Here is a 22,937-nt window from a genome sequence, read left to right as displayed (position 1 = left end):
TAACCCCCAATTCCAAGCCTTGATGCTGAGTGCCAAGCAGGGAGGTAATGGCTCCCTTTTTTATAGTCTTTGGTATGACTCAGCCGGGGTTTGAACTCACAACCTACCCATCTCAGGGCGGACACTCTAACCACTAGGCCACTGAGTAGGTACACGTGTTGAAATCGCCATATAAAATTGCTAATGCTAATAGAGAATCCAATGTAAATTGCTATTGAGCTAGCGCAGTTTGAAAAGTGGAGCTAAACTGTACGTTCAAGTGCTTTCTGTAAGGCACGCTTGCTTTGTTATGTTATGTTATGTTATGTTATTTTCATTTATTATGCGCCCCCCAACCAACTGTTACATCAGCCCGAGTGGAGAAACAAAAAAAATACAAATAAAATAAAATAATGGGCATAGACAATGGAAACGATCTCTCTGAGTGCTTCTTGAGTGCTTGATCTGGTGCCAGACTGTCCTTTTTACCCCTAACCCTACTCCGCTTTTATAAGTATCTACGAGGTACGAATTGAACCCATTCAACCCCTGGAGGGGTCTGGCAAGGTCCCGAAAGAAACCAGGTGAAAAAAATTTGAAATGCACCCAAAAGGGCACCTGGCCCTGGCGGGCTCTCTGGATACATTTTAGAGCTTTTACACCACCTGAACTTTTAGGGATTACTCTGATTCTGGTCTGATAAATACTTTCTCCAGTGAATGTAAACAGGCCCCAATCCCTTTGGGTACACCGCTGGTCCAAAAGAAAAGTGCTCCTAAAAGTCAGAGCCCCATTTCATAAGTACCCCAACCCATCCCAGAAACGTGTCTTTGCTTCACATTGAATGAAAACAACAACTAAGTCTTAAGTGTTTGGTTGCGGGGCAGCAACCACTCAATGAATCCACGCAGGCTGTGGTTGCCATGGTGATTTATCACTGGGCTAAATTGCCTTCCTACGTGTGGTCAGCGTCACTTGGGGCTAAAACAAATGAAAAGGCCTCGGTGATTTATTAGGACTTTTCAGTGAAGAAACACAAAGTCGATGCAGACAATCTGGACTTTGGCGTAATGCTGAGAATTCCTCAGAGTGTTTTTTTGAATTAACTTTTCTTCACCAAGGTGATTTGAATCAGCTGAGTGCAGGGAGAAGAACAGAAGAGAAGTCAGGTTAGCACTTTACTTTAGGACATTTTTGCGCTAGTGAGCTTTCAAGCTAGCGGAAGGAATGGATGCTAACTGTCTTGACTTGTCTAAAGTCTTTATGTCCATGCTTTACAGGTTTTGTGAGTCTCCATCCAGCGATCCAGAGATGCCAGGTGGGCGTGGCCGTGGGAAAAGGATGCGGCTTGCAATGGCGGAGCGTCCCTGCGTCGAGGTCGCCCCTGCGGTAAAAGTCCGGGGTCTTCTGCAGCACCGTAGCCGGGGTGGCGGCATGGCAGCCTCACCCGTCCACAGCAAGGGTCATCGAGGCAGCTTGAAGCTCATCAGCAACTGTCGGACTTCTCCGTCTTTCTTTACCATGGAGGACGGTAACGCTGCTAACGGCGCCGCCGCTCTGCCATCTGGAAAGAGAAAGATCAAGTTGCCGGCTGATCTGGACCTCAGTTTGGTTTCCTCTGACAACATTACGAATGGGAATGGGAAGAGGATTCGAGCCAAGTCCCGCAGCGCCCCCTCCACACCTCAAGGCAAGTCCGACCCCTCGTTCATGGACCCGGGGAGAGGTTGCACCTCCTCGCCGCCCCCGCCACCCATTCTCATCGACTGCCCCCACCCCAACTGCACCAAACGCTACAAGCACATCAACGGGCTGCGCTACCACCAGACGCACGCTCACCTGGAAGCAGAAGAGCCGAGGAAGCCGGATCGGGACCACGTGAAGGACGGTGAGAGTGAGGAAAGATTGTCAGACTGTGAGGAATCCGTCAGTCACATGACCTACGACCCCTCGGAGGCAAACAACAGCCTGACTAAAAAAACGGCGCCCTTATACAAGGTGACCACTGTGGGTTCACCCAAGAATAGACGGCTGCTCCTCAGTACGGACCACAGTTCTCCTTTTATCTCCAAAACCAGGAGAAGCTCACTGCTAAAGGACGGGCTGATTGACGACCTCAGCAACCTGCCCATCATCTCCAACATGACAGTCGTACTGGAGAACTGCATGGTTGCAGACAGGAGCTCTGCAATAGAGATGCCCAAGCTGGAAGCTGAAGGTCTGATTGACAAGAAGGTTCTTTGTGACAGGAGCAAAAAAGCCAATGGGAAGGTGGACAAGTTGTCCAAGTCTCGCACCAACCGGCCAATCGCCCCAGCACCCGCCCCTCCCAAGCTAATCGCTATACCCAATGCGTCGTATCCTGGGGTCCCTGCAGATGCTTCTACCTCCCAGCAGCCTTCAACCATTGCAGAAGTGGTTCTGAGCAGTAAGAATGTGTCTCTGAAGGCCATCAAACCAAAGCTCAGCATCGTCGTGGAGCCCAGCCTGGTCAAAGACAGGCTGCTTGGCTGCAAAGAAACCAGGAAGAAGGAGAAGAGGAGGCTGAAGGACAAACACAGCAGGGATGCACCCACGAGATTGCCTCATGGCGATGACAGCGGGGTCAAAATAGAAGACGGCACCGCCAAAATAAGTGCAAAGGAGATCTGTGGGAGCCTCCTGAAAGAGCACCTGAGCAAGCAGGAAGTGATGAACGGCTTCAGCGAGAGTCAGGAGAGCAGGATGGCAAGCATCCGTGCTGAGGCCGACAAGGTGTACACCTTCACGGACAACGCTCCCAGTCCGTCCATCGGCTGTTTATCGCGGCTGGATGCCGGCGGAAGTTGTCTGCCGATGTCCGACAGCAAGACCAACAGTCCCGCCTACTCTGACATCTCTGATGCCGGTGAGGATGGCGTGTCCTCTGAAAGTCGCTTGGATGCAATCAGATCCAAGTCTGTTTCTTCTGCTGAGCTCAACGCTAACAGTAACCATAGCAACGCCAGAAGGACACCCCCTGCAGGACCGGGCCCCTCCTTGAAAGAGCCCCAGTCCCCATACTACCACAGCTTTGAGCCTTACTTCCTGCCGGGTTACGTCCAGACCGACAGGCATAACACTGTTGGCGCCTTTCACAACGGTTCCTCTCCCGATGCTAAAAGTAAAGAGGATGGAAAAGAGGAGGACAATGGCTCCCCCCGTGACTTTGCTGACTGTAAAACAGGTGAAGAGTCAGCTCCGTCTCAGCTCCAGCTGGCCATGAGTCAGACGCAGACCGCCTTGGCCCAATCTCTGTACTATGGACAGTACTCGCGAGGACTTTACATGGACCAGAAACTCTTACTGGCCTCTAAATGCTGTGAGCAGAAGAGGGGACATGGGGGACGAGAGGGCGAGGATGTCAAACATGTGGGTGGGACCTCGTCCAGTGGAGGAAAAGGTCCAGAAGGGGCAAAAGGGTGCCGTCCAAAAGCCATCCTGTCTTATTTGGAGGTGAATGAGCGGGGAGATAGGGGTCTGGGCGTGAAGGTGGTCTCAACCAAAGACTGTGATGACATCCATTCAGCGTCCACCTTGTCCCAACATAACCCCAACAGTCACAGTGAGCTGGACTCAAACCTTTCCTACTCCAGTGTAAGTCTGTCCCTCTGCCTCTAACCGCCTCCGCCGCTTTCATGACTGACTGTGCGCCACCTAACGTCCAAACCGCTGACCTCGTCAAGGTGTACCTCCACGCTAACTTAGCGGTGTGTTTAATGTTTGACGCGTGTGTAGAGCTAAAATGTACATTTAAAATGTCACTGAGTACACCTTGTAGAGTTTTATAAGCGTGCCATCTCATCATACAATAACATCATGTGGGATCAATGGCCGCATTCTGTCATCCTCCATCCAAACACATGGAACGTCTCAGTGTTTCCTCTATAGTCCCTCAGCAGAGGTGGACGCTCCTTCTGCTAAAACTCTTGAAAGAAATGTTTCCAAGACAACAGAGTTTCTTAATAGATGTTGGCAAAACTGGAGGGGAAAATGTCCACCACTGTTAAGACAGAATCATAGAGGAAACACTTTCACCAGCACCAACACTTGTCCCCATCAATCTAGCCCCCAGACGGCCCGACGTGGGCTCAGCCCATGGTTCACAGCAAATATTCGGAGCTGCAGATTCCACTTGGAGAGGCAGCCAATGAAGGGGACGCAGAAAGGTCCAAAGAAAGAGGGACCACCGTGGAAACTGCTGGGCCCAAGTCTCCCATGGCGAGAGGAGGCGGCGGCGGCCATGATGCTAAAAAACCCATAGTCCGTGGATCGCAGGATGTGACACTCATCGACTCAGAGGACTCGGATGGCCTAGACGGGCTGCAGGAGCCGATGGGGGCCCTGTTGGGGGAGTCCCAGAGTGCCCGGGTGGCGATCTCGCCTCCCATGACCCCCCAGCAGCCCTACATGCAGTACCAGCACTCCTCGTACCCACCCTACTTGGCCATGTGTGAGAGCGACGAGGGCTCCTACCGAGGGGTGTCTCCCACCCTGGTCCACAATTACACTGGTAAGAAACTAGTCCAGAAGCTGATCAGGCTGAGGGCAATCAGATCTTGTTTTGGACTTTTGCAACATGATGATTGTTTTAGGTTCTCTTCCAAGTTTGTTTACCATCCAACAGGTTTCTCCTACCCTCTGTACGGTAAGACGGCGGGCAGAGAGGAGTCAGAGGTGACTCTGCCTTGCAGAGGAGGCGTGGTTAGTGGCAAACAGGGCATGGACTCATCCTCGTCTTCCACCATGGAGATGCTGAAGCAATGCCACCAGTTCCACGGGAAGTCGCCCGCTGTGAGCCACCGTCACGCTAACATCTTAGCTAGTTAAACAGCTAACATGATGATTCTTACAATGCTAACAATCTTCTAGAATTTAAGAATGTTCCTCATAGCTAGCTGGACTTGTTTTCTGCCTGTACTATGGTAGTATCTGTGCACTGAAGTACTAGTTTGATGAAGTAGTCTGTAGTATAACGTGAACAGAGTGAGTGTGTTAAGATGTTGACACGCTCATCTTTCTCTGATTCAGGCCGGTGAAAAATGTTCCTCTGAGGTGGAACATGAGATGGACCGCGACAGGAGTCGCGTGTCGTTGGGTCGCCACCTGCACACACACCATCACACACACCTTGGCGTCAGCTACAACCTGGTGTCTGGACAGTACAACATTTACCCAGGTACGCACAAGACTACTTTGTTGTCCAATGTTGGGAGAAGTTGCTAGTTTGACGTTTGGACGTGGACATGTTGAAGGTCTGAGCTCCAGGTCGCTGGTGTCGGGTCAGCAGGCGTCAGGACGCTCCTCAGCTGGTATGTTTGTCAGCCTCCTCCTTGACTCCATGCTGTCTTTTGAGTGCATCAAACAGAGATTTCAACTGGTTTCATGTCCTCTAATGTCCAACAGTCTCATTGTGCTTCTTGTGGTCCCCGCAGACAGCGACGTGAAGAAGTAGGACCATGACCTGACCACGTGCAGGTTCTATGGTGTGAAAGAAGTAGGACCATGACCTGACCACGGGCAGGTTCCATGCTGTGAAAGAAGTAGGACAATGACCTGACCATGTGCAGGTTTCATGGTGTGAAAGAAGTAGGACCATGACCTGACCACGGGCAGGTTCCATGGTGTGAAAGAAGTAGGACCATGACCTGACCACGGGCAGGTTCCATGGTGTGAAAGAAGTAGGACCATGACCTGACCACGGGCAGGTTCCATGGTGTGAAAGAAGTAGGACCATGACCTGACCACGGGCAGGTTCCATGGTGTGAAAGAAGTAGGACCATGACCTGACCACGGGCAGGTTCCATGGTGTGAAAGAAGTAGGACCATGACCTGACCACGGGCTGGTTCCATGGTGTGAAAGAAGTAGGACCATGACCTGACCCCGGGCGGGTTCCATGGTGTGAAAGAAGTAGGACCATGACCTGACCACGGGCAGGTTCCATGGTGTGAAAGAAGTAGGACCATGACCTGACCACGGGCAGGTTCCATGGTGTGAAAGAAGTAGGACCATGACCTGACCACGGGCAGGTTCCATGGTGTGAAAGAAGTAGGACCATGACCTGACCACGGGCAGGTTCCATGGTGTGAAAGAAGTAGGACCATGACCTGACCACGGGCAGGTTCCATGGTGTGAAAGAAGTAGGACCATGACCTGACCACGGGCAGGTTCCATGGTGTGAAAGAAGTAGGACCATGACCTGACCACGGGCAGGTTCCATGGTGTGAACGAAGTAGGACCATGACCTGACCACGGGCAGGTTCCATGGTGTGAAAGAAGTAGGACCATGACCTGACCACGGGCAGGTTCCATGGTGTGAAAGAAGTAGGACCATGACCTGACCACGGGCAGGTTCCATGGTGTGAAAGAAGTAGGACCATGACCTGACCACGGGCAGGTTCCATGGTGTGAAAGAAGTAGGACCATGACCTGACCACGGGCAGGTTCCATGGTGTGAAAGAAGTAGGACCATGACCTGACCACGGGCAGGTTCCATGGTGTGAAAGAAGTAGGACCATGACCTGACCACGGGCAGGTTCCATGGTGTGAAAGAAGTAGGACCATGACCTGACCACGGGCAGGTTCCATGGTGTGAAAGAAGTAGGACCATGACCTGACCACGGGCAGGTTCCATGGTGTGAAAGAAGTAGGACCATGACCTGACCACGGGCAGGTTCCATGGTGTCAACTGCACCTCGCTGAGAGGCAGAGGACAAAAACAACTGTCAGTAGCGCCACCTACAGTGCGTGGTCGCTACATGCTTAGGACAGGAAGTGGAGCTTTTGGGAGGAGGAGTCAGTGTACAAAGGACTAAAACATGTTGTGATGTTTCCAGAAGGTTCTGACTGAATGTAGTAAAGATGACCCCCATTATTCTGTGGTCCACTAACTTTGTAATGTTGTATGGTCTTTGTGTCAGCGTAATAACTCGGCCTGTCAATCTAACGAGCCCATTCCAATTCCTGGGGCGGTGAGTCCATTCTTGATTCAACACAATTCTCCATTCAAACCCATTTTGCCAAGATATTATATGGTATAATAATTAGAATGAAACTTTTTCAAAACAGGTTACAGGTTAGAAAAGCTCCTTCTGGTTGCACGGAGATAGACTAAAAAGGTATTTTAAAAACGTTTCTTTTTTTTTTTTTTTAATTTAAAAAAAAAAAATATATATATATATATATATATATATATATATATATATATATATATATATATATATATATATATATATATATATATATATATATATATATATATATATATATATATATATATACACATATATATACAGTCTATATATGTATTAGTTATTTATTTATTAAAAAAGGCTTAATCGATTGTTGAAAAATTGTGAACATTTTATTCAGAATTGATTCTTTATTCAACACAATTATCAATTCAAACCGATTCTTGCAATTTATTATTTGGTGATATTTTGCGTGGGGATGGCCTAAAGACAACTCTTTTAAAATTGTTTCTCATTAAAAAAATAAAAACGTAATAAAATTACAACATATTTATAATTTTTTTATATATTTTTAAAACTTTTGAAAATTTGACCAGAATCGAGTGTCGATTCAAACCAGCTTTTGCAAATCAATTTTAGAAAATGATCAATCACTTTAGAACTGTGATGAATAAGAATTGCGATTGGGACATGAATGGATGATTTAGTGCTGCTGTAAATACTGTCTGCTCATTGGCCACACACACACTGTATATATGTACTTGTTATTTACTTGGACTTTTACCACTTTAACCAAATCACACAACTTGAAAGAATATTTCAATGATATTTGTCACTTAAGACAAGCTGTAAATAATCATCTCCATGTATTGGCTTGGTCTATTTTGCAAGGAGGAGTTTACAATATTTGCAACATTGGTTGTCTTCTTCATTGGCGAACAATGGCAGGCCTGAAAGTCAGTCACGTGTGCTCTGGTCCAGCTTTTTCAGCTGAAAGGCTTCTCATCGCACACGCTTGTACGCTGTGCCCAATATTTCTACATTTCATGAAACAACATACTTGCCAACCTTGAGACCTCCCAATTCGGGAGAGGGGGGGGTTAAGGGGGAGGAGTATATTTATAGCTAGAATTCACTGAAATTCAAGTATTTCTTATATATATATATATATATATAAATAAAATACTTGACTTTCAGTGAATTCTAGCTATATATATATATATATATATATATATATATATATATATATATATATATATATATATATATATATAAATAAAATAAATACTTGAATTTCAGTGTTCATTTATTTACACGTAACACTCCTCTACTCATTGTTGTATTTGAAAGTGCAATGCTTTGCAGCCAGTAGCACAGCCTTTGAAGGAGCATAGGTATGTGCAGTGTAATATTCTGGGTTGGAGTCAATAACCAGGCGGTGATGAAGTTACGTCTCTTTACTTCATACTTCAGAACCGACTCCCACACTTGCTGTCAGGGTGTGCAATACAACGTAAACCGTTGGCCAAGCAAAAAGTAACCACAGAACACTACACCCAACCTTCACCAGCAGATGGCAACAAACAACTTAGATTACTCTATTACAGGCAGCATCTGTGACATTCCATTTGCAGGAAAGGAGTGAGTTTAGGGTTGAATTGTCCATCCTCGTTCTATTCCCTGTCACTCGTCGTCGCCATGACTGTGTCTTCTTCGTCTCCTTCTTGTTGTGTGTGCAGTTGTGCACTCGCCATATATTATAACGTGACTGGGCCGCCACGCTGTTTATATGAAGGAAAAGCGGACGTGACAACAGGCTGTCCTCACTCAGGTCTGCACGGACCTGGAGGGGGCGGGCCTTAAGTCCAGCTGGAAATCGGGAGAAATTCGGGAGAATGGTTGTCCGGGAGATTTTCGGGGGAGGCACTGAAATTCGGGAGGGTTGGCAAGTATGTGAAACAATCGCAGAAAACCACATAACAAACGACAAAACAGTCTAAAATGACACCGAGCAAAATACCAAAAGGCGAAACAATTGACAAACAGACAAAAAACTATTATTATTTCTTGGGTTTGTGTAATTGTCAATGGTTTCGCTTTTTGTTAGTACTTTTTCTGCAAGGTGTTTCATGAGATGTACAAGTGGCCAGCCTACTCTTGATGACTATCCCTGCTGCTAACGTGTATGTAAACACAATGATGACACACACACACACACACACACACACACACACACGGCCAGTGGACTTCATTGGATAGACTGACAAAGCAAATAAAAAAACCTATTTCTTTCTGTCGGACCTCAGCAGCATCCTGGCATCCTCCTTCTAGAAGCTTGTGATTAGAAAAAAGATGTTTTGGGAGTCACTTTGTGTTGTCTTCTACTGACTGCTCCTTTTATACTGTATATGCCTTAATTCATATGCTCACCATTAAAGGATCTTTTTATACATGTGTCTATTATTAGTTATATGGCTTTAAATGCGGTGCTCAGAGTATGTTTTGCTCATTTCCTTTGCTTTTAATCAATGGAAATAGGAGAAAAAAAGGGCGGTTGTTGTACCTTCCGTTCATTCTAGTTCCAATTCTAAAATGCAAACAACTAATTTCGGGCCATTTTTTCTATTTTCATTTCTGAAACTAACTATTCAATGAGACTTTTTTCAAACGACAATAAGACACCTGCTGAACAAAGGTGTTGGTTAGCGTCATGCTAAAAACATGCCAAACGCGAAGGAAAGACTAAAATAATGCTTCTGGTTCAATTTGTCATCACGCAAATAAACACGCAGTTTTGCATTTTGGATAAACATGAATTGGATGTTTGTGTTTATCTGGAAAAATTACAATTCATAAAAGGAAAAGGTCCGTTCATTCTATTTCCAATTCTGAAACGCAAATCGAAAAAACAAATTCAAGTTAAAGTACCAATGATTGTAGGGCTGTTTTTCCATTTTTATTATATATGGCAGATTTCTTTAAAAACAAAAGAGAGTTGATTTTTATTCAAATATTGCTACATAATCGGATTTTGTGCTGTTTTCCTTTTATGGATTTACATTTTTCCAGATAATAACAAAAATGGAATATATGTTCTTCCAAAATGTAAAAATGCGTGTTTTATCTGCGTGATGACAAACTGAACCGGAAGCAGTATTTTAGCATTTCCTTTGCGTTGAGCATGTTTTTAGCATGACGCTAACATCTTTGTTCCGCAGGAGGCCTATTGTCCTTTTAAGAAGGTTTCATTAAATACTTGTCCAACTTTTGTTTCACAATTAAAAATAGAACAAATGGCCCGAAATGCGTTTTATGATTTGCATTCAAGAATTGGAAATAGAATCAACGGAAGGTACGCCGACCGGAAGTGATTGATTGATTGATTTAAACTTGTATTAGTAGATTGCACAGTACACTACATATTCCGTACAATTGACCACTAAATGGTAACACCCCAATAAGTTTTTACACTTGTTTAAGTCGGGGTCCACGTTAAAGGCCTACTGAAAGCCACTGCTAGCGACCACGCAGTCTGATAGTTTATATATCAATGATGACATCTTAACATTGCAACACATGCCAATACGGCCGGGTTAACTTATAAACTGCCATCCATCCATCCATTTTCTACCACTTATTCCCTTTGGGGTCGCGGGGGGTGCTGGAGCCTATCTCAGCTACAATCGGGCGGAAGGCGGGGTACACCCTGGACAAGTCGCCACCTCATCGCAGGGCCGACACAGATAGACAAACAACATTCACACACTAGGGCCAATTTTAGTGTTGCCAATCAACTTATCCCCAGGTGCATGTCTTTGGAAGTGGGAGGATGCTGGCGTACCCGGAGGGAACCCACGCAGTCACGGGGAGGACATGCAAACTCCACACAAAAAGATCCATTTTAAATTTCCCGCGAAACTTCCGGTTGAAAAGGTCTATGTATGATGACGTATGCGCGTGACGTCGATGGTTGAAGCGGAAGTATTGGTACACCATTGTATCCAATACAAAAAAGCTCTGTTTTCATCTCATAATTCCACAGTATTCTGGACATCTGTGTTGGTGAATCTTTTGCAATTTGTTTAATGAACAATGGAGACAGCAAAGAAGAAAGTTGTAGGTGGGATCGGTGTATTAGCGGCTGGCTGCAGCAACACAACCAGGAGGACTTTGAGTTGGATAGCAGACGCGCTATCCGACGCTAGCCGCATCGATGATCGAATGAAGTCCTTCGTCGCGCCGTCGATCGCTGGAACGCAGGTGAGCACGGGTGTTGATGAGCAGATGAGGGCTGGCATAGGTGGAGCGCTAATGTTTTTATCATAGCTCTGACGAGGTCCCGTAGCTAAGTTAGCTTCAATGGCGTCGTTAGCAACTGCATTGCTAGGCTTCGACAGGTGGCACAGCATTAACCGTGTAGTTACATGTCCAGTGTTTGGTTCGGTGTCTCCTGATAGTACAAGTAATAATAGTATTGTTGATCTTCTGTCTATCCTTCCAGTCAGGGGCTGAATTCTTTTGTTTCTATATGCAGTTAAGCCCGATGCTATCACATTAGCTCCGTAGCTAAAGTGTTTCGCCGATGTATTGTCGTGGGGATAAAAGTCACTGTGAATGTCCATTTGGCGTTCTGGACTCTCATTTTCAAGAGGATATAGTATCCCAGGTGCTTTCAAATACAAATCCGTGATCCACAATAGAAAAAGGAGAGAGTGTGGAATCCAATGAGCCAGCTTGTACCTAAGTTACGGTCAGAGCGAAAAAAGATACGTCCTGCACTGCGCTCTAGTCCTTCACTCTCACGTTCCTCACCCACGAATCTTTCATCTACGCTACTTCCGGTACAGGCAAGGCTTTTTTTTTTATCAGCGAGCAAAAGTTGCAAACTTTATCGTCGATGTTCTCTACTAAATCCTTTCAGCAAAAATATGGCAATATCGCCAAATGATCAAGTATGACACATAGAATGGATCTGCTATCCCCGTTTAAATTTTAAAAATTCATTTAGTAGGCCTTTAAAACCACACCAAATCAAATTTGGTGGCAATAAAACTGCCCTAACTTTGTTTTTTGATTTACTTTTCCGAATTGGAAATAGAATGAACGGAAGGTACACGGACCGTAAAAACTAAGTAAAAATTGATGGCTTTTGTTTGTTTTTTTATTTTATTTGCAGACACCGGAAGTTAGAATTTCAAAGTAGAAGTGAGGATAATCACGATGGCACCGTGTGCTTGTGACTCTGGCCAAAATGTATTTGGATCTCGACACAGAAATGAGTTTAGAAATGGCACAACGACGACTGACTTCTACAGAAATATTTTCGCACATATCAAGAGAAACTGAAAAACAGACCAAAACGGGGGATTTTTCATCTTACGACGTCGAAACCGGAAGTAGCGATTTTAAAGAAAGAACGAAAAAAAAACTGCACAATATCAGATGGGGTTTTTTTGCCTCCACTTTCGTGTGTATATATTTCTGTAGATGTCAATTCCTCGCTGTGCCATGTTTAAAATAATAATTTAATCAAAATACATTTAGCCAGGCGCACGCTTTTACTTTGAAAATACAAACTTCCGGTGTCAAATTATAAAAAAACATCCGTTTTGGTATTTTTTCCTGTTTCTGTTTACAAGATATGTAAATGTTATTTATATGAAACACAAAATGAAAATCAAATTGTTTTTTGGATGTCGTTATTTCTCTTCTGCATCCATCCATCCCATCCCCTTTCTACCGCTTGTCCCTTTCGGGGTCGCGAGGGGTGCTGGAGCCTATCTCAGCTGCAACATTTTTTTTTATATAACATGCAAATAAACCAGTCGTTTATGGTTTTACAATTTCCATTAATGACAGGAAAATGAAATGAGTAAAACATACACTGATTTATTTTTTTATAAACCTTTATTTATAAATGTCAACATTTACAAACAGTTGAAAATAATACTCAAAGTAAGTAGAAAACAGCGCCTGGGCTTGTAAATTCACTGATTTGAGGCGAAATGTGTCCACTAGATGACGACGTGGCTGCAGTTCCTCTCCCATCCAGCAGAGGTCAGGCTGGGCCTCATCCATTCCGGTTTCACTTCCGGCATTAAAACTAAAATGGTGGCGCCAAAGCTCGACAACAAAGCGGCTAATATTCAACAAGCAACTTTTCAAACACTTTTCATCTTTAGCGATGTTTTAACCTCAACAAAGTACGAAATATCAAGTTAAAGACGACTCCCTTCTTGTCAACATGTCTCCGAAAAACGAGCAACTTCTCATCGTGTTGTCGATCCTGCAAGGTGAGCTCAAATAAACTCTCAAATAAAAACTCATTTACTTCACATTTATTAGCACTACAAGCTAAAGGCAAATAGATACTTTGATGAAGTTAAAGCTCATTTCAAACTAGTTCGTGTTCACCTCAAAGTCACATTCTGCACACTCAAAAGCGCCATGAAAAAAACTTACAGTGAGTTTTATTTATCTGCGCTTTCTTAATTATTCAAATATAATGAAGCAGATTGATCAACCATGTTGGACCTTTTTTCTACGCTGGCCAGCAAGGACCAACACGCACACAGTTAAAAGAGAAAATAGCCCAAAAAACTAAAACACACTTGCAAATGTCCAGAACACACAAGCCTTAAAAACAAGTGTATGAGAGACACGATACAAGTTAAACTAAAACACACAATCCTTAAAAACAAGTGTATGAGAGACACGATACAAGTTAAACTAAAACACACAAGCCTTAAAAACAAGTGTATGAGAGACACGATACAAGTTAAAACTAAAACACACAAGCCTTACAAACAAGTGTATGAGAGACACGATACAAGTTAAACTAAAACACACAAGCCTTAAAAACAAGTGTATGAGAGACACGATACAAGTTAAACTAAAACACACAAGCCTTAAAAACAAGTGTATGAGAGACACGATACAAGTTAAACTAAAACACACAAGCCTTAAAAACAAGTGTATGAGAGACATGATACAAGTTAAACTAAAACACACAAGCCTTAAAAACAAGTGTATGAGAGACACGATACAAGTTAAACTAAAACACACAAGCCTTAAAAATAAGTGTATGAGAGACACGATACAAGTTAAACTAAAACACACAAGCCTTAAAAATAAGTGTATGAGAGACACGATACAAGTTAAACTAAAACACACAAGCCTTAAAAACAAGTGTATGAGAGACACGATACAAGTTAAACTAAAACACACAAGCCTTAAAACAAGTGTATGAGAGACACGATACAAGTTAAACTAAAACACACAAGCCTTAAAAACAAGTGTATGAGAGACATGATACAAGTTAAACTAAAACACACAAGCCTTAAAAACAAGTGTATGAGAGACACGATACAAGTTAAAACTAAAACACACAAGCCGTAAAAACAAGTGTATGAGAGACACGATACAAGTTAAACTAAAACACACACGCCTCAAAAACAAGTGTATGAGAGGCACAATGCAAGTTAAACTAAAACACACTTGCATGGTGCAAATGTACAGAACACAAAAGCCCTAAAAACAAGTGTATGAGAGACACGATGCAAGTTAACCAAACAAAAGGGAAATTAGCCAAGCTACCAGTAAGTTACCCAGGTCACCAGGAAGTTTGCTAGGAAGTCAGTCAGGTTACCAAGAGGTTATCAATCAATCAAAGTTTATTTATATAGCCCTAAATCATGAGTGTCTCAAAGGGCTGCACAAGTTAGCCAGGCTGTGAGAAAGTTAGCTAGGTTCTAGTCAGCCGGATTATCAGGAAGTTGGCCAGGTTACCAGAAATATAGCCAGGTTCTAGAAAGGCCAAAAGATGGCCGGCGAGGCAGAGCTTGGTCAGGTTTTGCCAAGGAGACTTTGTGCTTGAAATGCCAAGGACAGTTGAGGTTGGAGACACTGCCCCCTAGTGTTTGGGAAGATAATTATATGATAAATGGGTTATACTTGTATAGCACTTTTCTACCTTCAAGGTACTCAAAGCGCTTTGACACTATTTCCACATTCACACATTCACACACACATTCACACACACATTCACACACACATTCACACACACATTCACACACACATTCACACACACACACTCTCACACACATTCACACACACATTCACACACACATTCACACACTGATGGCGGGAGCTGCCATGCAAGGCGCTAACCAGCAGCCATCAGGAGCAAGGGTGAAGTGTCTTGCTCAAGGACACAACGGACGTGACTAGGATGGTAGAATTGATTGATTGATTGAGACTTTTATTAGTAGATTGCACAGTGAAGTACATATTCCGTACAATTGACCACTAAATGGTAACACCCGAATACGTTTTTCAACTTGTTTAAGTCCACTTAAATTGATTCATGATACAGATATATACTGTCATATATACTATCATCATAATACAGTCATCACACAAGTTAATCACAATGAATTATTTACATTATTTACAATCAGGGGTGTGGAAGGAGGGGGGGTGGGGAGGGGGGATATGGACATCAAGTAGTGGACATAGAGAGAGAGAGAGAGAGAGAGAGAGAGAGAGATCAGAAGGCATAAGAAAAAGAAAAAGTATCTGCATTTGATTGTTTACATTTGATTATTAGCAATCCGGGGAGGGTGTTAGTTTAGGGTTGTAGCTGCCTGGAGGTGAACTTTTAGTGCGGTTTTGAAGGAGGATAGAGATGCCCTTTCTTTTACACCTGTTGGGAGTGCATTCCACATTGATGTGGCATAGAAAGAGAATGAGTTAAGACCTTTGTTAGTTCGGAATCTGGGTTTAACGTGGTTAGTGGAGCACCCCCTGGTGTTGTGGTTATGGCGGTCATTTACGTTAAGGAAGTAGTTTGACATGTACTTCGGTATCAGGGAGGTGTAGCGGATTTTATAGACTAGGCTCAGTGCAAGTTGTTTAACTCTGTCCTCCACCTTGAGCCAGCCCACTTTGGAGAAGTGGGTAGGAGTGAGATGGGATCTGGGGTGGAGGTCTAGAAGTAATCTGACTAGCTTGTTCTGAGATGTTTGGAGTTTAGATTTGAGGGTTTTGGAGGTGCTAGGGTACCAGGAGGTGCATGCGTAATCGAAAAAGGGTTGAACGAGAGTTCCCGCCAGAATCCTCAAGGTGCTTTTGTTGACCAGAGAGGAGATTCTGTAGAGAAATCTCGTTCGTTGGTTAACCTTTTTGATTACCTTGGTTGCCATTTTATCACAGGAAAGGTTAGCCTCTAGAATGGAACCTAGGTAGGTGACCTCATCTTTCCTGGTGATAACAATGTCACCCACTTTTATAGTGACGTCATTGACTCTCTTAAGTTTAATGTGGGACCCAAACAGGATGGATTCAGTTTTACCCAAGTGTATGGATAGCTTGTTGTCAGCGAGCCAGGTGCAAGTTCTACAGAGCTCAGCACTGAGGATTTTCTCCACCTGTGACTTGTCCTTGTCTGATACCAGCAGGGCAGAGTCATCCGCAAACAAAAACAATTCACAGTCGCATGCCGATGACATGTGGTTTATGTATATTAGGAACAGTAAAGGTCCCAATATACTGCCTTGGGGGACTCCACAGCTCACCGAGAGGGGGGGGGACACGGTGCCGTTCACCTCTACCACCTGCTCCCTCCCCTCCAAGTAAGATTGCATCCAGCTCCATGAGGTTTTGTTAAATCCGATTGCTCTGAGCTTATCCAACAGTATAGCGTGGTTAACGGTGTCAAAGGCCTTCTGAAGGTCCAGCATGACCATGCCGCAGTATTTGCCCGCGTCCACCTCATGTTTGATGTGGTCGCTCACATAGAGAAGGCATGTGTCAGTGGAGTGGTTAGTTCTGAAGTCACATAGAGAAGGCATGTGTCAGTGGAGTGGTTAGTTCTGAAGTCAGATAGAGAAGGCATGTGTCAGTGGAGTGGTTAGTTCTGAAGTCACATAGAGAAGGCATGTGTCAGTGGAGTGGTTAGTTCTGAAGTCAGATAGAGAAGGCATGTGTCAGTGGAGTGGTTAGTTCTGAAGTCACATAGAGAAGGCATGTGTCAGTGGAGTGGTTAGTTCTGAAGTCACATAGAGAAGGCATGTGTCAGTGGAGTGGTTAGTTCTGAAGTCAGATAGAGAAGGCATGTGTCCGTGGAGTGGTTAGTTCTGAAGCCGGATTGGAATTTGTACATGAGTAACTATCGACCTGTTCATAAACTATTTTCTCCATTACTTTCGAAATGGAGCTGAGAATAGAAACAGGTCGGTAGTTGCCAGGTTCCAATTTGCTTCCTTTTTTAAAGAGGGGAGTTACTCTTGCTATCTTAAAATCTTTTGGTACTTGGCCTTGTGTAATTGAGAGGTTTATTATGTGCGTGATGATCGGGGCAATGGTGGAGGCAGAGTCCCTGAGGAATCTGGAGGGAATATTATCAAGGCCGGTGGCCTTGTTAGGGTGGAGCGCGCTCAATTTTTTAAACACCTCATCAGCTGTGACCATTTCTAATTTGCGACCAGAGTGGTGGGACAGCTTGTTGACAAGAGTTGTGGCTATGCTGCTGAAAAAGGCGTTAAGTCTGCTAGCTACCTCCATTTTGTCTGTAATGAGGGAGTCACCCTCCTTGATGCTGATGTTGGTGAGTCTTGTTTTAAGTTTCTGGCTGCAACCAGGAAGCTGGTTGTTGAGAATTTTCCAGAGCTCACGTGGCTTATTCGTGTTTTCTTCTATTTTGTCGTTAGTGTAATTTTTTTTTAAGGATTTAGTCAGGTTGGTTGACTTATTTCTTAATTTATTGCATTGCTTTTTGAGAGTTGAAAGAAGTAATTTGAGGTTGTTATTATTGGGTTGTTTATCTACTTCTGTTTTACATTTTTGGTATTCAGAGTATTTCCTGTCTCTGTCTTTTATGGCAGCTAATAGGTCCGGATTCATCCATGGTTCCGAGCGGGCTTTGATCCTGACTGTTTTTATCGCCATGTCATTTAGTATCGCTAGGAACGCCGTTTTGAAGCGATCCCAAGCGACATCGACCAGGTTGCTCGCGAGCACAGGGGACCAGTCCCACTCATCTAATTTTAAATTGAAATTGTCATTGGAGTATTTTTTGAGGGATCTGGATTGGGCTGTTATGTGGCCATTGGCTTTAGGTTTAGCTATTTTACGGGTGCAGAAGGTTAGATAGTGGTCGCTAAGACCACAGATCATGACCCCACTATTTTTTATTTTAGGCCGGTCTGAAGTGAGAATGAGATCTATGGTTGATTGGGTGGAATCACACACCCTTGTGGGTAGCGCTATTAGCTGGGAAAGACCGTGCAGATTACAAAACTTGCTGAAGGATCTGAAGACAGGCGCATCTTTGCGTTGAATATCTGTGTTCAGATCCCCAGTTATAATTTTCTCCATGTTGTCTGTCCCCGCCAAGCATTCTTCCAAAGCCCCATAGAAATCACTCTGATTAGGGGGTCTATAAACAGTCCCTATAAGTACCGGCTTAGCATTTTTAAATTTGATTTCCGCCCACACAGATTTCAGGTCATTGTGGTTAAGATCAGTGCGAGATATGTATTTAATATCCTGGTGAATATACATACAAACGCCCCCACCGTGTTTATTCCTATCCTTTCTGATAACCGAAAAGTTTTGTATTTCTATCTCTGAGTCAGAAATACTTTGATCAAATTTGGTTTCAGAGAAACACAAGATTTTTACCTTCGTGTTGAGGAACATTTCTCTGATTTGGTCGAGTTTGGCTCCAGAGAGGCTGTTCACATTAAGGTGGATGATGTGTAGTCCACTGGAACCAAAAAGAGCATCAGAGTCCGCTGTGTTGTGGTACTGACCAGAAAAATTGTTGGTTATTATTGCTGTTGCAGTTGAAGAGCAAGCAGAGAGAGGAGAGAGAGGCATATTGATCGTCCTCCAGGTGAAGGGGGAGGGAGAGAAAGGGGGAGGGGAGGGAGAGGGAGGAGGAGGCCAGGTAGGGTTGCTGGGGGATGGGTTGGGTTTCCTTTTGGCGGGCTTTTTTGAAGACAAAGAGAAAGAGAATAACGAAAATGTTTGTGTAAAGGCGCCTCTAAATCCTGTGTATGCCGCGTCCTCGGCCGTCCGGGACCGGGGAGAGGTCGCGTGGACCCCCGCCATCTCGTGCAGTTCCCTGCAATCACCGATGTCTGGGTCGCCGTCCACCGCAGCCGCCGCGTCGTTCACCGCCGCTGAGTCGCTGCCTTCTCTGATGACTGGGTCGTCCTCCACCGCCGCCGCCGAGCCTCCGACCGTGTCGATGAACGGGGCGAAGTCCTCCGCCGAGCCGCCGACCGCTGGAGCACAGGTGAGCTTGAGCTGAGATGAGCCGGTAGCCGAGTTAGCTTCGATGGCGACGCTAGCAGTAGCATTGCTAGTCTTCGCCAGTCGGGACAACATTAACCGTGTTGTTGCAGGTCCAGGGTTGAGTTCAGTGTCTCCTGATAGTAGAAGTAATAGTAGTATTATTGACTTTCTGTCTATCCTTCCAGTCAGGGGCATGTTTCTTCTGCCTCGATGTGCAGACAAGCACGATGCTAACACGTTAGCTCCAAAGCCAAGGTGCTTCGCCGATGTATTGTCGTGGAGATAAAAGTCACTGTGTATGTCCATTTCGCGTTCTCGACTCTCATTTTCAAGAGGGTGAGTATCCGAGGAGGTTTAAAATATAAATCCGTGATCCACAGTAGAAAAAGGAGGAAGTGTGGGATAATCCGAGCAGTTGTTTGGATTCCCGATCGGGAGCGAAAGAGGGTGCGACCGCTCATCTCGGCGTCGTCTTACACATCACACATCACAGAAGGTGGGGATTGAACCCCAGTAACTAGCAACTCTCCGATTGCTGGCACGGCCACTCTACCAACTTTGCCACGCCGTCCCTACAACCCCACAAAACAACTAGAAATCAAATACCGTGATGTTCCATGCTTCAGTCAGGTTACCAGGAATTTAGCCAGGTTGTAGGAAGTCTGCTATGCTAGGTTACTATGAAGTTAGCTAGGTTCTTGGAAGTTATCTTGGTTATCAAGAAGTTAGCCAGGATATCGGAAAGTTATCTAGGTTATGGGAAGTTAGCCAGGTCCTAAGGAAGTTAGCTAGGTTATTTGGAAGTTAGCTAGGTTACGAGTAGGTTAGCCGGGTTACAAAAAAGTTGGTCATTTTTTCTGGCTAATTTGCTAACTTCCTGATAATCTGTTTAATTTTGCAGATAATCTGGCTAATTTCACCGATAATCTGGCTAATTTTACAGATAACCCAGCTAACTTCACTGATAAACCGGCTAACTTCACTGATAAAATAATTTCCTGATAATCCGGCTAATTTCCTGATAATACGGCTAATTTGACTGATTACTTGGTTAACTTTACTGATTATCTGGCCAACTCTACTGATAACCTGGCTAACTCTACTGATAACCTAGCTAATGTCCTGATAACCTGGCTAACTTCCTGACAATCCGGATAACTTTACTGATAACCTGGCTAACTTCCTGATGATCCAGCTAACTTTACTGATAACCGGGCAAACTTCACTGATAACCGGGTTAATTTCCTGATAATCCGACTAATTTTCCTGATAACCTGGCTAACTTTACTGATTACCTGGCTAATTTCCTGATAATCTGGATAATTTGCCTGATAACCTGGCTAACTTTACTGATAACCTTGCTAACTTTACTGATTACTTGGTTAACTTTACTGATTACCTGGCTAATTTCCTGATAATCTGGATAATTTGCCTGATAACCTGGCTAACTTTACTGATAACCTGGCTAACTTTACTGATAACCGGGCAAACATCACTGATAACTGGGCTAACTTCCTGATAATCCAGCTAATTTTACTGATTACCTGGCTAAATTTGCTGATTACCTGGCTAACTTTGCTGATTACCTGGCTAACTTTACTGATTACCTGGGTAACTTCCTGATAATCCGGATAATTTCCCTGATAACTTGGCTAACTTTGCTGATTACCTGGCTAACTTTACTGATTAACTGGCTAACTTCCTGATAACCTGAATAACTTTTTGCAGCATTTGTCATGCTTTGGTTTTTGTGTGTTTTTGGCCTTTTTATCAATTGTCTTTTGTTGTCAATTAGTTATGAATGCTGCAGTGTGATGGCAGGCAGCATTTGTACTTTGTTGGATGGACTTTGCCTGCTGCTCTTCCAAGTGTACTTTGTTGGATGGACTTTGCCTGCTGCTCTTCCAAGTGTACTTTGTTGGATGGACTTTGCCTGCTGCTCTTCCAAGTGTACTTTGTTGGATGGACTTTGCCTGCTGCTCTTCCAAGTGTACTTTGTTGGATGGACTTTGCCTGCTGCTCTTCCAAGTGTACTTTGTTGGATGGACTTTGCCTGCTGCTCTTCCAAGTGTACTTTGTTGGATGGACTTTGCCTGCTGCTCTTCCAAGTGTACTTTGTTGGATGGACTTTGCCTGCTGCTCTTCCAAGTGTACTTTGTTGGATGGACTTTGCCTGCTGCTCTTCCAAGTGTACTTTGTTGGATGGACTTTGCCTGCTGCTCTTCCAAGTGTACTTTGTTGGATGGACTTTGTCTGCTGCTCTTCCAAGTGTACTTTGTTGGATGGACTTTGCCTGCTGCTCTTCCAAGTGTACTTTGTTGGATGGACTTTGCCTGCTGCTCTTCCAAGTGTACTTTGTTGGATGGACTTTGCCTGCTGCTCTTCCAAGTGTACTTTGTTGGATGGACTTTGTCTGCTGCTCTTCCAAGTGTACTTTGTTGGATGGACTTTGCCTGCTGCTCTTCCAAGTGTACTTTGTTGGATGGACTTTGCCTGCTGCTCTTCCAAGTGTACTTTGTTGGATGGACTTTGCCTGCTGCTCTTCCAAGTGTACTTTGTTGGATGGACTTTGCCTGCTGCTCTTCCAAGTGTACTTTGTTGGATGGATTTTCCTGCTGCTCTTCCAAGTGTACTTTGTTGGATGGACTTTGCCTGCTGCTCTTCCAAGTGTACTTTGTTGGATGGACTTTGTCTGCTGCTCTTCCAAGTGTACTTTGTTGGATGGACTTTGCCTGCTGCTCTTCCAAGTGTACTTTGTTGGATGGACTTTGCCTGCTGCACTTCCAAGTGTACTTTGTTGGATGGACTTTGCCTGCTGCTCTTCCAAGTGTACTTTGTTGGATGGACTTTGCCTGCTGCTCTTCCAAGTGTACTTTGTTGGATGGACTTTGCCTGCTGCTCTTCCAAGTGTACTTTGTTGGATGGACTTTGCCTGCTGCTCTTCCAAGTGTACTTTGTTGGATGGACTTTGTCTGCTGCTCTTCCAAGTGTACTTTGTTGGATGGACTTTGCCTGCTGCTCTTCCAAGTGTACTTTGTTGGATGGACTTTGCCTGCTGCTCTTCCAAGTGTACTTTGTTGGATGGACTTTGCCTGCTGCTCTTCCAAGTGTACTTTGTTGGATGGACTTTGCCTGCTGCTCTTCCAAGTGTACTTTGTTGGATGGACTTTGCCTGCTGCTCTTCCAAGTGTACTTTGTTGGATGGACTTTGCCTGCTGCTCTTCCAAGTGTACTTTGTTGGATGGACTTTGTCTGCTGCTCTTCCAAGTGTACTTTGTTGGATGGACTTTGCCTGCTGCTCTTCCAAGTGTACTTTGTTGGATGGACTTTGCCTGCTGCACTTCCAAGTGTACTTTGTTGGATGGACTTTGCCTGCTGCTCTTCCAAGTGTACTTTGTTGGATGGACTTTGCCTGCTGCTCTTCCAAGTGTACTTTGTTGGATGGACTTTGCCTGCTGCTCTTCCAAGTGTACTTTGTTGGATGGACTTTGCCTGCTGCTCTTCCAAGTGTACTTTGTTGGATGGACTTTGCCTGCTGCTCTTCCAAGTGTACTTTGTTGGATGGACTTTGCCTGCTGCTCTTCCAAGTGTACTTTGTTGGATGGACTTTGTCTGCTGCTCTTCCAAGTGTACTTTGTTGGATGGACTTTGCCTGCTGCTCTTCCAAG

At 44.4% G+C, this 22,937-nt stretch overlaps 2 protein-coding genes across 7 annotated transcripts in view; both read left to right on the top strand.

Moving 5' to 3' along the window:
- LOC133632720 (zinc finger protein 608-like) overlaps positions 1–5,678 on the top strand; it is an 18,800-nt gene extending 13,122 nt beyond the window's left edge. For all 4 annotated transcript variants that reach the window (XM_062025334.1, XM_062025336.1, XM_062025337.1 and 1 more), the window contains exons 4-9: positions 1,260–3,594; positions 4,066–4,510; positions 4,625–4,791; positions 5,029–5,176; positions 5,253–5,309; positions 5,433–5,678. In XM_062025334.1, coding sequence (XP_061881318.1) covers positions 1,260–3,594; positions 4,066–4,510; positions 4,625–4,791; positions 5,029–5,176; positions 5,253–5,309; positions 5,433–5,452 — 3,172 coding nt within the window. In that variant the 3' untranslated portion in view covers positions 5,453–5,678. The remainder of the gene's footprint in view (positions 1–1,259; positions 3,595–4,065; positions 4,511–4,624; positions 4,792–5,028; positions 5,177–5,252; positions 5,310–5,432) is intronic.
- Positions 5,679–13,045: 7,367 nt separating this feature from the next.
- Positions 13,046–22,937, top strand: part of LOC133632721 (centrosomal protein of 120 kDa-like) — a 61,446-nt gene continuing 51,554 nt past the window's right edge. For 2 of the 3 annotated variants that reach the window (XR_009821695.1, XM_062025338.1), the window contains exon 1: positions 13,046–13,262. Coding sequence is in view for 2 of the 3 variants with exons in the window: in XM_062025338.1 (XP_061881322.1) it covers positions 13,214–13,262 (49 nt within the window). In the remaining variant the exon portion in view is untranslated. The remainder of the gene's footprint in view (positions 13,263–22,937) is intronic. The other variant, XM_062025339.1, reaches the window with a different exon arrangement.

This window comes from Entelurus aequoreus, linkage group LG17 (genome assembly GCF_033978785.1).
Source record: "Entelurus aequoreus isolate RoL-2023_Sb linkage group LG17, RoL_Eaeq_v1.1, whole genome shotgun sequence".
NCBI lineage: Eukaryota > Metazoa > Chordata > Actinopteri > Syngnathiformes > Syngnathidae > Entelurus > Entelurus aequoreus.
This window is presented reverse-complemented; position numbering and strand designations above follow the sequence as displayed.